A 17354-nucleotide genomic window follows, 5' to 3' on the forward strand; every position below is an offset into this window, starting at 1 on the left:
GGATACTCTATGTCGAAAATCTGAAAGACTCCACTGAAAAATTGCTAGAACCAATACACAAATTCAGCAAAGTCCAACATATAAATTCAATGTACAGAAATCTGTTGCATTTCTATACACCAATAATGAAGCAGCAGAAAGAGAAATCAAGGAATTGATTCATTTACAATTGCACCAAAAAGCATAAGATACTCAGGAGTAAACCTAACCAAAGAGATAAAAGATCTGTACTCTGTGAACTATAGAACACTTAAAAAAGAAATTGAAAATGACACAAAGAGGGGCGCCTGAGTGGCTCAGTGGTTGAGTGTCTGCCTTGGCTCAGGTTGTGATCCTGGGGTCCTTGGATCAAGTCCCACATCAGACTCCCTGCATGGAGCCTGCTTCTCACTCTGCCTATATCTCTGCCTCTCTCTCTGTGTCTCTCATGATAATAAATAAATAAAATATTTAAGAAAAAAAACCGACACAAAGAAATGGAAAAACATTCCATGCTCACTGATTGGAAGAACAAATATTGATAAAATGTCTATACTACCCAAAGCAACTTACACATTTAATGCAATCCCTATCAAAATATCATTTTTTCACAGAGCTAGAACAATCCTAAAATTTATATAGAACCAGAAAAGACCTCACATAGCCAAAGTAATGTTGAACTGTTTATGTGAGATGACATTTTTAAATGAACTGCCATATACTCATAGCACAACCAAGTTCATTTGTTAAGGTTCCTGTAAAATGCTGCCACTAAAGCCACTGAGCTTTTAGGGGCAGTTCTTTTGGCTCTGTTTTATTTTCAGTTTCAACATATCATTTCCTTTACTAATCTATTTATATTTCCTGCTTATAAAATATTCTATGATCCAGAATGATTTTAAAATCTTGGTACAATCCCAGGAAGATACTTAAATGAAAATTTAGCAAAAACATGAAATAATTCAAATGTACATATAGTTATATTTTAAAAGACTATATGTACTACTAAAATACTTTTTTTTTTAGCTACGTAGCACTTACACTAAAGTATAAATTTCAAAGATTTCATAGTCCCCTTTTGAATTATGGATTTTCACACTTCTATTTATCATCTAACAAAAACAAAAGTGGTGTGCTAAATTATCTTTACTTACAGGATAAAAGTGGCCTCAAGTAATTAAAAAGACAACAAAAAATTCAGGATAACTATTACTTGCCTTGAAAATGCAGTTGGGAACTTGCAGACAACCTTGGCCATACTCAGTTATATAGAAGATGCTAACATACTGATAAAATGATTTTTTTAAAAAGATTTTATTTATTTGACAGAGTGAACATGAGAGAGAGGGTACAAGCAGGGGGGAGAGGTAGAGGGAGAAACAGACTCCCTGCTGAGCAGGGATCCTGAGATGCAAGACCAAATCCTAGGATCCTGGAATCATGACCTGAGCCAGAAGCAGACGTTTAACTGACTGAGCCACCCAGGCGCCAGGATAAGATGATTTTAACATGAGCCCCTCAGTACCCATGTACCCTTATCTCTTTTTGGCAATCTGGAATCTACACCTGGATAAAGACATCACTGGGAAATCAATTCACAGAAGCCACAGGTTTTTAAAAAATCCAAATTAAGATCTACATTCAATATCATGGATTACTTCCCAAAAAATTTTCAAACCACTAATATTAAATTTTAGCCCTCTTGCAGTTACACATTATCAAGAAAAAATTTGGTATCCTTACATAACTATGGAATTTACTAGGCGAAGTTTCCTGGAAAACAGTAGAGACAGATGCATCTCAACCCTCACTTCCACAGGAATTCATTAAATGTATGTAGGTGGTACCCAAATTCCAAACAAATTATGTTCCAAATACTCATTTGCACATCTCCTTGGATCTAAAGGCACATTTTCTCAAATAATTATGTTTGCCTTGATACATAGAAGAATTAGACATTAAAAAGCAAAATAATATTATTCCTTCTAGAACAGTCCTTTCTCTACTTTTTAGTTTGAACTTTGTAATAGTTTAGAGCTCTGTTGTTTACATTGCAGATAATGTACAATGATACTATGTAAGTTATTTCTGGTTTGAAAGCTTGTAATTTCATGGATTCTTTATCCCATATTAGAGATTTCAGGGATTTGTAGCACCTTAGTTTAAAGCTCCCCTCCCCCCCCCGTTGGAGTTGGTAAAAAAAGAAAAGGAGGGGGGATCTAATACTTACATATTCTGGGAGAACTATATTGGACAGATTCTTCAAATTTTTTAAAAAGTGAAGAATGTCTAATTTGAACATTTCCCTCCTATTTCTTATTTTATTTTTAGCTTTTAATCTGTGATCCTCTGTATCAAGTTTTGGTTCCTCTAAAGTGGATAGAAGTTATATAAGTCCCACTTCTAAAGAGTAAACAGATGACCTTTTAGAAAAAAAATCACAGACTAGCTAATATCACTACAAATTCAGCCTCTCATAAATCTTGATGCCATCTTTTTCCCCCCTAAATCAATTGCTGGTAAATCTCCAGTAGCAAAGGCAGTGGGCATTTACTTCCCCTTAAAGTCCCATGACTTTTAATGTTCATAAAATGGGAAATTTCCAAATTTATTTCGAAAACCATATAATTAGAAAAGGACAATTAACCATGACAACATATCTTTTGGTAATTACTTCATTTTTCAACTTACGATTTCCATATTAAATTTAAAATCAGGCACACAATGGGGACTATGAGAAAACCCAGCCAGAAGTATGGACAAACCAGGATCATATTGACCTGCAAATAAACAGAGATAAAGAGTATTTGCATAGGAATCTTTTAGTTTGTCAGTATTGGGTACCAAGTGCAACTTTCAGTTTCCTTTTTTCCTCCACAAAAACCTGGAGATGCAGGCATAGTCTAGAACCACTAAGCCCGTTTGCGCAAACATTCAATAAACCCTCTTGCTAATTGCATCTGCCTGTCTGGGGTCTGAGTCTCTGGGGCGTCCACCGGGACACGTTGGCACCCGTGAGCCAGGGTCCAACAAATGTAAGTATGTAAAACCTAGCTAATAATATTAGCTATAAACAACCAAATAAATATTTTGATCAAATAAGTTTTATTTCAGGAATGCAGAAATGGTTCAACCTTATATTACCTAGCAATACAACTTTAACTTCCAGACATTGTAAGGCAATTATGCTGTTACAGTCCCTGGAAAAATTCACTCCTCTCTGTCTGACAGATTAATTGGTAGCTAACTGATCACTTTAATTCAATCTAGACTGTACCGACTTGAGATTAGGTTAGGCTCTGTATTGCATATATTTTTAATTTTCTGTATATTCGACATTTCAACATCTTAAAATTTCTATCTGAAGACTGCCCCTCCCAGGGCTAGTCTGTTCTTAGAGATAGTAAGATCTTAACTGGGACGATGCCTTTGATCTGCAAACTAAAGGGCTAAACCCACAGCCCCATCTTCTCTAACTGGCTCAGGTGACAATATTCCTCTGCTGCAGTCATCCCAGAATCAGGTACCAGGCAACTAGAAACCACCTCTATCCCAAAGCCTGCAAAAATCATTCAGACTGGCCATTCCTGGGCTATTTGCCCTTCCCTGCCATGCTTTCCCCAGGGAAGTCCCAATAAAGGCAAGGTCTTAATGCTCCCCAGCTCCTGTGTTCTGCTCACTGACCACCCTGGTATCTTTCCCATGTGGCCCTATATGGTATTCTGTGCTTTATCTTTAGGACCTGTGAGAATAATAAATTTTGTTAAAATGGCAATAGTAAGTTGTTACCTATCAGTAATTTAAGTATAGATAGATTAAATTATCCAATCAAAAGACACAGACTGGATAAAAGAATCCAATATGCTGCTGCTAAGAGACTCACTTCAGCTTTAAGAAAACAAAGGCACAAAGTAAAGATATTGAAAAAGATATTACAAGTAAATGGTAACCAAAAGAGAGCAGGAGTGGTTATACTTCTATTAAATAGACATTCTGCCAAATTGGTCATAAGAGACAAAGGAGGTCAAAATATTGTGGGGCTTAATTCATTAAGAAGATAGAAAAATTGTAAATTTATTTGCACCCCGCATTGGAGCACCTAAATATTTAAACAATATTCACAAAACTGAAGAGGGAAAGTCATGGCAATATAATAATAGTAGGGAATTCAATACTCTACTTTCAACAATGGATAGATCATTTGGAGAAAATCAATAAGGAAATAGCTTACCTGAATAAAACAATAGACAAAATGGACCTTATAGACATATACAGAGCATTCAATCCAACAGCACCAGAATACACGTTCCTCTCCAGTGCATATGGAACACTACATGATTGATCACAAGTTGGGGCACAAAGCAAAGAGACAACCTACTAAATAGGAGATATTTTCGAATCATATATCCAATCAGAAGTAAACAAGTAAACACCCAAAATATTTTGGATAAGAAAGAAGTCAACACCAAAAAAAAAAAAAAAAAAAAAGGAAATATTTCAACTAAAAATGGGCAGAGGACCTGAACAGACAGTTTTCCAAAGAAGATTTACAGATGGCCAATAGACACATGAAAGGATGCCCAACATCACTAATCATCAGAGAAACGCAAATCAAAGCCACACCTTATACTTGTCAGGATAGCTAGAATTAAAATTTTAAAAATAACAAATGTTGGTAAGAATGTGAAGAAAAGGGAATCCTCATGCATTGTTAGGAGTGTAAATTGGTATAGTCACTGTAGAAAACGGTATGAAGATCCTTCAAAAATAAGAAGACATAGTGTAGGGACACCTGGGTGGCTCAGTTGTTAAGCATCTGCCTTTGGCTCAGGGAGTGATCCCAGGGTCCTGGGATTGAGTCTTGCATTAGGTTCCCTGTAGGGAGCCTGCCCCTCCCTCTGCCTATGTCTCTGCCTCCCTCTCGGTCTCTCATGAATAAATAAATAAAATCTTAAAAAAAAAAGATATACTGTATGATCTAATAATTCCACTACTGGGTATTTACCCTAAGAAAAAGAAAACACTAATTCAAAAAGATATATACACCCCTATATTTATTGCAGCATTGTTTACAATAGCCAAGATATGGATGCAATTTTAGTGTCCATCAATAGAGGATGGACAAAGAAGGGTGTATATATACAATGGACTATTACTCAACCATAAAAAGAATGATATCTTGCCATTTATGACATCACAGGTAGACCTAGAGGGTATTATAAGTGAAACACATCAGAAAGAGAAAGACAAATATATGATTTGACTTACATATGGAATATAAAAACAAAATCAAATGAATAAACAAAAGAAACAGACCCATAAATACAGAGAACAATCTGGTAGATGCCAGGGGTTGGGGGTGGGAGGATCGGTGAAATGGGTAAAGAGCAATGAAAGGTAAAGGCTTCCAGTTATGGAATGAATAAGTCATGGTATTAAAGGTAGAGCACAGTGAATATAGTCAAGGTTATCATAATAGCATTGTATGGTGATAGATGGTAGTTACACTTGAAGTGAGCATACGTATAGAGTTGTTGAATCACTATGCTATACACTTGAAATTAATATAACACCATAGGTTAATTATACTTAAAAAAAAAAACAAAGCTCAACAAAAATAGTTCAGAAACAAAAAAGGAAATTGGAAAGTATCTTTAGACAAACAAAAATGAAAACACAATATACCAAAACTTATGGGGTGCGGCAAAAGCAATTTTAAGAAGGAAGTTTATAGCAATAAATGTTTATATCAAGAAAAAATAATTTTGGGGCACCTGGGTGGCTCAGTGGTTGAGTGTCTGCCTTTGGCTCAGGTTGTGATCCTGGGGTTCTGGGATCGAGTCCCACATCAGGCTCCCCACAAGGAGCCTGCTTCTCCCTCTGCCTATGTCTCTCCCTCTTTCTCTGTGTCTCTCATGAATAAATAAATAAAATCTTTTTTAAAAAAGAAAAAACCCTCAATCTAACAACCTAAGGAACTAGAAAAACAAGAACAACCAAGCCCACAGCCAAAAGGAAGGAAATAATAAAGATTAGAACAGGATTTTAAGATGATGGCAGAAAAAGAAGCAACAGGGATCTGTCTCCCCACTACACAATGCAATTGCCCTCATGGAATATCTGATGTAACTGTTCTTGAACTCTGAAAACTGTTGAAGGCTTACATACCCAGGGGGTGACTTGCATGATATATTGTGCTGAATTTTGGTCAATTACAGCTCTCAGCACAGTTGCAGCTACCCATCACGTACTTCCCGTCAAGTGGCGCATATTTCTGGAGCATCCTTCATACCAGTTAGGGAAAACTGACTGGGGGAAAGAAACCTGTTGTCCAAATATTAGAGGTCTTTGCTCTGATCACTGATTGCTGCTTTTGATTACAGAGGTGCAAAGAGGCAGGAAGTTAGTATTGTTGTGCATTCCCCCATTGTTCCAAGCCTCTCCCCTCTGGCTGAAGTGACTTCAAGGTGCCTTAAAGCGCCACCAGAACTCTTTTTCCACTCCATTTTTCCCCTTACTTTTCCCCTTTTAGGATCCAGACATATTTAAAACTAATAAATTAAAAAATAGCTGTATATATAAGTAAAATTATAAAGTGACCACATGTGCCCAGGAGGAGGTCCAGAAAAGACCTAAGAAGATATTAAGTGTATGCCTCATCCTCAGCACAGAGGCAACCTGCAACAATAAATAAATAAATAAATAAATAAATAAATAAATAAATCCCAGCAAACCCTGGAAAAGAGGGAAAATCTTATTTCCAGAGTTGCCACATTATTAGATTTAAATTTCCAGTGTTCAGCAAAAAATTCACAAGACATACAAAGAAATAGGTAAGTATGGCCTACTCAAAGGAAAAACACAAACCAACAAATTGCCAAAGAAAAAGGCTTTGGGACGCTTGGGTGGCTCAGTAGTTGAGTGTCTGCCTTTGGCTCAGGGTGTGATCCCGGTCCGGGGATCGAGTCCCATATCGGGCTCCCTGTGAGAAGCTTGCTTCTCCCTCTGTCTGTGTCTCTGCTTCTCTCTGTGTCTCTCAGGAATAAATAAATAAAATCTTTTTTTTTAATTTATGATAGAGAGAGAGAGAGAGAGAGAGGCAGAGACACAGGCAGAGGGAGAAGCAGGCTCCATGCACCGGGAGCCCGACGTGGGATTCGATTCCGGGTCTCCAGGATCGCGCCCTGGGCCAAAGGCAGGCGCCAAACCGCTGCGCCACCCAGGGATCCCTAAATAAAATCTTAAAAAAAAAAAAATCTAATGGCAGATATATAAGACAAAGGCTTTTTTTTTTTCTTTTTCAAATTCATTATTTAAATTCCAGTTAGCAGCATACAGTGTAATATTAGTTTCAGGTGTAGAACTTAGTGATTCATCACTTAATTCAAAACCCAGTGCTCATCAAAGAGACTTTAAAACAATTGTCTTCAAGATGCTCAGAGAAATAAAGTATAAAGTCAATAAAATGATGTGTGAACAAATATCAATAAAGGGATAGAAAACCTAAAAAGAAATCAACAAGAAATTCTGGGGCTTAAAAGTAGAATATCTGAAATTTAAAATTCAGTAAAGTGAACTAAAGGCAGACTTGAGTATGCAGAAGAACAAACCAGTGAGGTTGAAGATAAGAAATGGAAATTACTGAGACTGAGGACCAGAAGGAAAAAAGACTGAAGAAAAGTGAACAGAGGCTAAGGAAGATGTCAGGATAAGGAAGGAAACAGCTTCCCTTCTTTCAAGAATCGTACCCTCAAGTATTATCTCTCTTGATTTCTAGCCAGTGTCTCCAAACAATTCTTAAATCTTCTTCAGTTTTTAGAGTTGTTTTTGTCAGGCACCTCCAGTACTGGCCGCTTAATTGAGGCTGAAACAGGAAGTCTCTTAAAAGTCTTGTTTTCCTGAGAACTGGGTTGACATGGGCCAGGGGTACAGGAGTCATCTCCTATTTCCACAGAGAAAGAGAATATGAAGGATGAAGGATGACTATGTGATAGATAGACAGGGATTGAACTGGGCAACTCTGGACCTGTCTTTATCCATTTGGTAACTAACTTTGGGCCAAGGCTATTTCTAGTTCTATAATCATGTAATTATGTGATCCATTTTGTAAGCATCATAGGCCTAAGTCCCCATTATAAGTATAGACAAAGTAGAATTTAGAAATTTGTAAATAATTGTAAAAGTTTAAAAACTATATCACCTCTGAGATTTAACATAAGTGAAATATCAGTTGCATTAAACTTTAAAATATTTAGAAGCTGGAGCTTCTGGAGCTTCAAGGAATGTCTCTTCTGGTTAAACATTTCAAATAAAAATGTTTTCTTAGTTGCCATGCATGCCTTACCAAGTACCAAATAGCACATAGCACATTACATGAAAAATATAATTATAGTATTAGCTATTTTAGATGATTCTGAGGTGATTATAGCTTTCATCAGTTATGCTATAACCATGGTTATAACCATGGTTAACATATATATTTTAAAGTAATGAGATTTTATTTTATTTTTTTTTAATTTTTATTTATTTATGATAGTCACAGAGAGAGAGAGAGAGAGGCAGAGACACAGGCAGAGGGAGAAGCAGGCTCCATGCACCGGGAGCCCGATGTGGGATTCGATCCCGGGTCTCCAGGATCGCGCCCTGGGCCAAAGGCAGGCGCCAAACCGCTGCGCCACCCAGGGATCCCAGTAATGAGATTTTAGATTAAAATATTATAACTACAACATCAACCATAATTTAGTTGGATCACCAACTATCTAACTGCATTGAATTTATCTTTCCAAATTCCTTTGAAAGTAGATAACATAAGCTTTTCTTATTAACGAACATTGGTTTCCAAGAGGAGTGTAAAGTATACTCACCAATGACAATTAATAAAACTAACCTGTCCTGTCATTTCAGGAGCAACGGGAATGGTGGGCCATACGAAAGAGTAAATTGCAAAAAACACCAGCCATATAATTATGCTTCCCCAAATGGCCAAATGACTAAACTGCAGAAAGAAAAACATTACAGAGGCACTTCAGCCTTTTCTATTTATTTATTTTTGCCTTTTCCATTTAAACGAAAAAAAATGCTTTATGAACTGACAAAATCATTTGTCTAGGCCATGTGTTCTCATATGAGGGAAATTATAATCTTTTGATTTCTTTAGACTTCCTTTCTAACATCCTTCTCCAAATATTTTGCTGCAAACTCAAGGAGCCATTGTTTAAAGGATCCAAAACAACTGTACCTTGTCACCTAAGCCAAATGATATTCAGTGTCTTCAGTGAAATTGTTAATTCTCAATCAGAAGTGGTTCATACGATTGATAGGTTATTCAATGAGACTTCTGCTTCTGCCTACTTATTAAGCCAAAGCTCTCTTCAGAAAAAAAAATTTTTTTGAACAGAAATCATTCAAAATGTGACCCTATCATATCTGTTCTGGATGAATAATTTTGGGACAACGGCAGACGTTGTGACTCTTAGATTGAAACTGGAGGGGTTTTCTGTGCATATCAAGTATGGATGTCATTAGATTGAGGATGTTGGCTGTAGGATCACTGTCTGTGCATGGGGCTGGAAACTGTGCCAAATTCTCAATGGTAAATGCTAAGAACGTAGGTCCTTCTGTTGATCTGACCTGTTGCCTTGTATGATTTGTGTTAGCAATAAGGAAGATGAGTAGGAGACCTGCGTTCTGAACTGTGCTGGGTACCTCAGAGTTACCATCTATGTATAAACCAGTGATTTGTGAGATGAGATGGTTTCTTAAGGGTCGAGTGCTCTCATCCTATTAGGTAGGTACTTCTCATTACTTAATCCCATCTGAACAACAAAAATATGGAGGAAAAAACTCTAATTTGCTATTTCTTCAACTATTTGTTTCTTCTTTATGAGTCCTTTTCAAAGGCAGTTTTTAAAACTCTTCAGAAGTAATCTCTTACTCAGAGGATTTCTCTCTCTGATTTAATAGAACTGGTCTCCTAAGGGATCATGCAGGAGATGATGGAGAAAAGAATCAGCTCAAGACTGTAAGCTTTAAACTTTTCAAACACTTTAGTGTATTTTCATGTAACCATTCACGTTTAGTTGGCATTAACACAGGAGTGGCAATGCAAGGCTTTCTTTGTGGCTTAAAGAGTATTTTCAGGTGGGTTTCTGTTGGAATCATCCCCTTGGGGGCAGCAGCAAACTGCCATTGCTGCTCAGATATATTTCCTTCTCTCTCCCTGCTAGGCTCACTCTCTGTACCTAAACAGTGGCTGCCAGCATCCTCTACCTCAATGAAGAACCCCGGGCGTCCTCCTCAACCCTACCAACAGGGCAGAGTAGCCTATAACCAAAAGTGAGAACCAGTCCCTTTTTCTTGCCCCAGCCTGCCAGCTCCTTCCTAACCAACATGTGAGCTGGAGGGCAGGCATCTGGTAGCTCGTAGGCCAGAAGAGTTTTGTTAAGTCCACTTTGGCTCTGAAATACTGCCTTATTCATAAATGAGATTCACCACATGCAGATAGGGTAGGTGGTTGTGCATTTAAGAAATACTCTTACTGAAGAGAATTTAACAATAATTAAAAGGAGGAATGGAAAATAATTGTTTATTTATATGTTACCTTAATGTGGTACAATACCACACAATTGGTGTGCCATATGAATTACTAATAAAATATCTTTGTTCAGAACACTGCAGTCCCAACTTTGTGTTGATGCTCCCTGCTGGGGACAGTAGCAGTGAGAACTCTATGTTGTTTGCATTAGAGAAGAAATACAGGATACGCTAAGTAATTTTAGCTCTCCAAAGGTGACAGGCTGATAAAAATTCATTTTCTCTCATAAACTTTTGAGTACAACTTGGAAAAAAACTTATAAGTGTGTATATGTACACACGTACATATTCACTTAAATTATGGATCAGTTCATAAAAACATTCTACTTATCAGAAGTTCTACCTTTAATAATATTCTAGGGAAATTATTACTAATGTCTGTAAGTATACAAGTACATCTGTGTTCATAACAGTACTGATTATATATTATTTATAGCAACAGAAGTTAACACAATTATTCTAAAAATAATGTAAATAATAAGCATCTAGGTGATAAAATATTATAATACAGTCATTAAATAAAATATAAATATTAAAGACATAGGAAAATGTTAAGGACCTACTATTAAGTGAAAAAAGCAAATTATAAAATATTAGTTACCTTAGAATTCTATTTTTATGAAAAACAAAACAAAGTCAGTCACATAAAACAAAGACTGAAAAAATAGAACATAAATCAAAATATCCATATCATTGATATTGAAAGGTATGGGCTATTTGTATTTCTTTCTTTTTCTGTATTTGCTAAATTTTCCATTATAATTCTGTGCATTGATAATAATGAATTAAGGATCTCAATTAATGTCATGATAAATTGAATCTATTTCTAAGATATAAGGCAGGGAAATGAATCTTTTAAAGACATTAGCTAACTAACATGCCACCATCCACTTTAAATCAACAGTTGAATATGCAAAACAAAAGAAGGTAAAATATGAAGACCAGAAAAAAAAATGCTTATTACTTTTTGAAAGCTTAAAAAGTTAACCAACATGCAAACAACAACTGTACAGGATTGAGGAAGTACCCTAAAGAATACTCACTTTAGTCCAAGATAGTGTGTCCAAACCAGCTTTCAGACAGACAGTAACAACCACGTACTATGCAAGGAGATGAGAAGGGGAAATAGATTGGAATTTCCATTATCATACACGTCATTTCACTCCCTCCCTGATTCCCCCACCCAGTCCCTGTTCTCCACATCCAGTGAACTCTGGTGTCACAGGTCACTAACTGTTTTGGTAGGTTTTAATTGAGGAGAGAATGTAGTACTTTTCAATAAATGTTTTCATATTTAGAAGCCCTTTAACATGACAAAAATCATGCTTATATTTACATTCTTTATAAATCAGAAAGATTTCTTTCTGATTAGAAATCCAACTGCTATTGATAAAAAGCACAGTTGAACAGGGTCAATTGAAATCGTCATAAAGAACATTTTGGCTATTCTTGGCCTTTTGCATTTTGATATATACATACTTTAGAAATAGCCCATCAGGTATCTGGGGCTTTTGATTGGGATTAGAATAAACCTATAAATCATTTTGAGGAGAGCAGACTTCCTTTTAGTATTGAGTATTCCAATTAATGAGCATGGTATATTTCTCCATTTAGATGTTCTTTTTTTTCTTTCCATTTAGATGTTCTTAATGTCTCCAATATAGTCTTATAATTTTCCTCAGAGGTCTTGAACATTATTCATTAGATGTGTTCATGTTAAAAGCAAAAAGATTTGGGACACCTGGGTGGTTCAGCAGTTGAGCATCTGTCTTTGGCTCAGGGCGTGATCCTGGGGTTCCAGGATCGAGTCCCATGTCAGGCTCCCTGCAGGGAGCCTGCTTCTCCCTCTGCCTATGTCTCTGCCTCTCTTTCTGTCTCTCATGAATAAATAAATAAAATCTTTAAAAAAAAAAAAAACAACAAAAAGATTTGTTCATGTTTTTCCTTTGATATTATAGTAAAATAGTATATAAATTATTTTCTAAAAAAATTCTTTATTTTCTAAATATTTATTGCTATTATGTTGAAATATAATTGGTTTTTAAACATTGGCCAATATCCAGCAAACTGCCAACCTTTTTTATTAATTATAATATTTGTAGAATTTTTTGTATTTTCTGTATACACAATTATATCATGTATGATTTAATACCAATTTTTCTCCTTTTCCAAGGCTGTGCTCCTTTTTTTGTCCTCTTGTTGTGTTGGTTAGTAACTCCTAACAATGTTGAAGATAACTGATAATACTGAGCAGCTTTATTTTTCATCTTATTCTTAATCTCAAAAAAAAAAAAAGCTGTCAGTGTGTCACAGTATGATTCTGTCAGTGTGGTTTCCTGTGCAACAACAGATGTGTGGTATACACCGGGTGTTTAACGTCCTACTTTTGAAGCAGACTTTATGTCCACTCTCTCGCTCTAGACTCAGCATTCCAGCTAGCATCCATCATCTCATCTAAACTATTACAAAATCTTAAAGGTGCCAAGCCACTAGCCTCTGCCTACTGCCTCAAGTTCACCTTTGCCATCATCCTGAACCTCCCTTGCCCAACATGCAGTTCGCACCGTGCTCTAGTTCCATTGGGCTTCTTTAATTCCCTGAAAGCATTAGGGTGTACTCTACCTCCCTGGAGGTTTACTGCATTCCTCCAAGCACTATCTTTGGGCCTGTTACTTCCTCCAACCCACTGGCACTGAGAAGAGCATATCAGGAAAGCCGACTTAATGATCTCACCATGCTGACCCTACTAACTCTACAATTTTTTCTTTGGCATGTCATTTTGAGGTATTTAGCATGGGTCTAGTCCCCTTTCCTTCTTCAATTGCTATGCTAAGTTTATTTTGCTATTGTTTATTGGTGGTGGTTTTACTATACTTTTTTCTTTCTTTTTTTTTTTTTTTTTTGCCTTGGGAGATTGAGATTCCATGAGATCACTTTACTCTGGCATTTTAACAAGGATTATTTTATATGTTTGCATATATACACACATGCCTTTATGTGGTAAGGTCTGAAAAGAAGGTAATTGCTGTATGCATATGTCCAAATAAGTAAGAAACTACTACCTAACCACATTTAGTGTTTAGGACTATATAATACAGAATTAAAAGCCACAACCAATAACATGAAATAATAGACAACCAGCTAAAGTGAAAAGAGATAATATGCCCATAAACCGCTTCTTACACAGAAGAAAGCAACATGTGTTGCTAAATGAAAAGGAAAAACATGCAGAGGAGTATGTTTCTACTTGCATACCAACAGGAGAACATACAATTAAATACACACCTATAATTTTTAGAATCACGAGTAAGAAATTAGTGGCAGACACAAAACTCAGAAGCCATAAAGCAAAAATATCAATAAATTTAACTACATAAAACTAATATGCAGAATATATGCCATGACCAAAATGCCATGAAAAGTGAAAATGTAAAACTGGGAGTATATTTTTGTAACAAATATGAGGAAAAAAATTAACATCCTTACCACATAAAAATCTGCTAATAATAATAAAAAGACCAACAAACTAATGGACCTGGTAAGGTAATTCAACAAGCCTTCATAAAAGAAGAAACAGAAGTGGTTTCTCACTTCAAGCAAATATGCTTATCTTTGCTTAGGCAAAAGCAATAACTGCAATAGAATACGTTTTACTTACGAGATCAAAAGTAGTGGCTTAGGGAAACTGATATTCTTTTTTTAAATTATTTTTTATTATTATTTTTTATTAAAGTTCAATTTGCCAATGTATAGCATAACACCCAGTGCTCATCCCATCAAGTGCCCCCCTCAGTGCCCGTCACCCAGTCACCCCCACCCCCTGCCCACCTCCCTTTCCACCACCCCTAGTTCGTTTCCCAGAGTTAGGAGTCTCTCATGTTCTGTCTCCCTTTCTGATATTTCCCACTCATTTTTTTTCCTTTCCTTTTTATTCCCTTTCACTATTTTTATATTCCCCAAATGAATGAGAACATATAATGTTTGTCCTTCTCTGATTGACTTATTTCACTCAGCATAATACCCTCCAGTTCCATCCACGTTGAAGCAAATAGTGGGTATTTGTCATTTCTAATGGCTGAGTAATATTCCATTGTATACATAAACCACATCTTTTTTATCCATTCATCTTTCGATGGACGCCGAGGCTCCTTTCACAGTTTGGCTATTGTGGATATTGCTGCTATAAACATTGGGGTGCAGGTGTCCCGGCGTTTCACTGCATCTGTATCTTTGGGGTAGATCCCCAGCAGTGCAATTGCTGGGCCATAGGGCAGATCTATTTTTAACTCTTTGAGGAACCCCCATACAGTTTTCCAGAATGGCTGCATCAGTTCACATTCCCACCAACAGTGCAAGAAGGTTCCCCTTTTCTCCACATCCTCTCCAACATTTGTTGTTTCCTGCCTTGTTAATTTTCCCCATTCTCACTGGTTGAGGTGGTATCTCATTGTGGTTTTGATTTGTATTTCCCTGATGGCAAGTGATGCGGAGCATTTTCTCATGTGCTTGTTGGCCATGTCTATGTCTTCCTCTGTGAGATCTCTGTTCATGTCTTTTGCCCAGGAAACTGATATTCTTATAACTAAATGTGTGCAACCTCTTTGGGGTATAATTTAGTAATGATTTTAAAAATTCACAGTACCCTCTGATCCAGCAATTACACTTCTAGAGATTTGTCCTACAGACATACTTACTCATGGGTATAAAGGATAATACTCGCAGCATTGCTGACAATGGCAAAGGACCCAAAACAATTTTAGTGTCCACTAATAGAAGACTGATAAATAACTAATGGTGAGATAGTCATATAAGCAGCCCTGAAAGAATGAAGTAGATATTTATGGGCTTATTTGAAGTCATCACCAAGGCATACTGTATAGTGAAAAAACAAGATATAGAAGAGCACCTCTCTACCTGTACAAAAAAGGGAAGGATATATATGTTTGTTATATGTATTTCATATTTATAGAAATTATATATGCGTGCATATATATACACCCACACATATATACACATGCATATGCAACCATTATAATAGTTCATTCTTGGAAAAGGTACTGAAGCATGTAAAACTTATGAAATTCTTATAATGCTTGAATTTTTCAATTAAAAACTAGAAAAGAAATTTAATTATATGGGGGATCTTACCGTATAAATAAAATTTCCAAGAAACAAATAGTCTGTAGTGTGACCCCCTTGTAAGACCATATCTGAAAAATGAAAAAGTCATTTTAAAAAATCTCTTATAGAGTCTGAAACATAGATTTGAATTTATTTTTACCAAAGGAACCCATACTAGCCACCAAAAATGTTTCTCAATTATTGGTCATATTTCAAAAGTGACAACAATGTTTCCATTGTTGCCTGTCACAATTCTAACATTTTTCCATTTCTTATTCTCTCCAAAGATATATTAAGCAAAAAATGGGTAAATAAATTGCAAGGAATACATGAATGTGATTATGAAAACTAGTTTCAGATGCATAAAGACCATCTGTCAAATTGAAAATCCAAACCATCTCACGAGTGATGTTAGGACACAAGGCTAGGATTTTAAGCATTTTAAAATCATACTTTTCACTTTATTTCTTTCCCAGGATTACTAAAATAATAAACCTAACAGATAATTTAAATTTATAATGGAATTTCATATTCTCTTATTGCTAAGTCTGCTAGAACTTATGAATGTCATTCTGTATGAAGGGTTAAAGCTATCTCAAGATTAGGGTGATTTTTTCACTTATAAAAACTCTCAAATATATAGTTGTCCTTTTGGCCCTGGTTGATATAGAAATTTTGAGGGATGTAAGTTCCTGATCCCAACACTGAGTCAGAAGCTCACTTATTCTATTTTCTCCTGATTTATAACCCACTAAAATACACAAGGCTCATAACCCTTTCTTAAAATTATCTACAGTGGAATATTAAGGCATCTCATTTACAGAAGCTATAGGTAAATATTCGGGCCAGTTTAGAACAGTTAGAGAAGTGACAATCGAGTCTGGATTGTGTATAGACCTAACTTGGTGAGTTTTAATGGGAATGGGGTGATAGTATAGATGAGAAAACTGAATAGAATGGCCATATTGAGTTATGTTGTCTAGATGCATATTCACAAAGGGAAGATAGAAATTATAAGATTTGTTAGGACAAAAGGGAAACTTGCAGTTTGCACATGGTGATGTCATACAGAAATTCTTTTCTTTCTTTATATTGTACAAAATCAATGATGCAAACAGAAAACTTCCACAGAATCTATGTGTGAGGAAAACCGTGAGACAAAAAAATCCAGTCTCAGAAAGCTGAGGGTTTTTAAGCAGCTATGATGAACACAGAAGCTATACTTGGTGATAGTAAAAGCACCAGAGCAAAGTAAATATCAAGCTGGCCAAGGGCAGCAGACCTCAGAAATATCAGCAAAAATATTCTCCTTAAAAGAATCTTCTTCCATTAGCTGGGAAAGAAAAAATCTAATTTCTTGAGGAATGATATAAAAAGAAGCAAGCACAACATCCATAAAAAGAGACTATAGGAAAAAAGGCATGGTATTCTATTCTATGTTACTTGTGTGGTTACCATTCACTATACTAGAAATTTGTCTAATGTATAAAATATGTTTGAAAATGGTTTGAAAGCAGAGGTACCTGGGTAGCTCAGGTGGTTAAGTGTCCCACTCTTGATTTCAGCTCAGGTCATGATCTCAGGGTCATGAGATGGAGCCCCACATTGGGCTCTGCACTCAATGTGGAGCCTGCTTGAGATTCTCTCTCTCCCTCTCCCTC

At 36.1% G+C, this 17354-nt stretch overlaps 1 protein-coding gene across 1 annotated transcript in view; it reads right to left on the minus strand.

Moving 5' to 3' along the window:
• LOC121497691 (phospholipid-transporting ATPase IB-like) overlaps positions 1 to 17354 on the minus strand; it is a 176956-nt gene that overhangs the window by 20003 nt on the left and 139599 nt on the right. Inside the window, exons 30-33 of the mRNA XM_041767439.1 lie at positions 15721 to 15782; positions 11616 to 11672; positions 8867 to 8974; positions 2671 to 2759 (exon numbers count right to left, since the gene is read on the minus strand). Of these exons, the coding sequence (XP_041623373.1) occupies positions 2671 to 2759; positions 8867 to 8974; positions 11616 to 11672; positions 15721 to 15782 (316 nt within the window). The remainder of the gene's footprint in view (positions 1 to 2670; positions 2760 to 8866; positions 8975 to 11615; positions 11673 to 15720; positions 15783 to 17354) is intronic.

The sequence above is a fragment of the Vulpes lagopus genome, chromosome 8 (assembly GCF_018345385.1).
Source record: "Vulpes lagopus strain Blue_001 chromosome 8, ASM1834538v1, whole genome shotgun sequence".
NCBI classification, from domain to species: Eukaryota; Metazoa; Chordata; class Mammalia; order Carnivora; family Canidae; genus Vulpes; species Vulpes lagopus.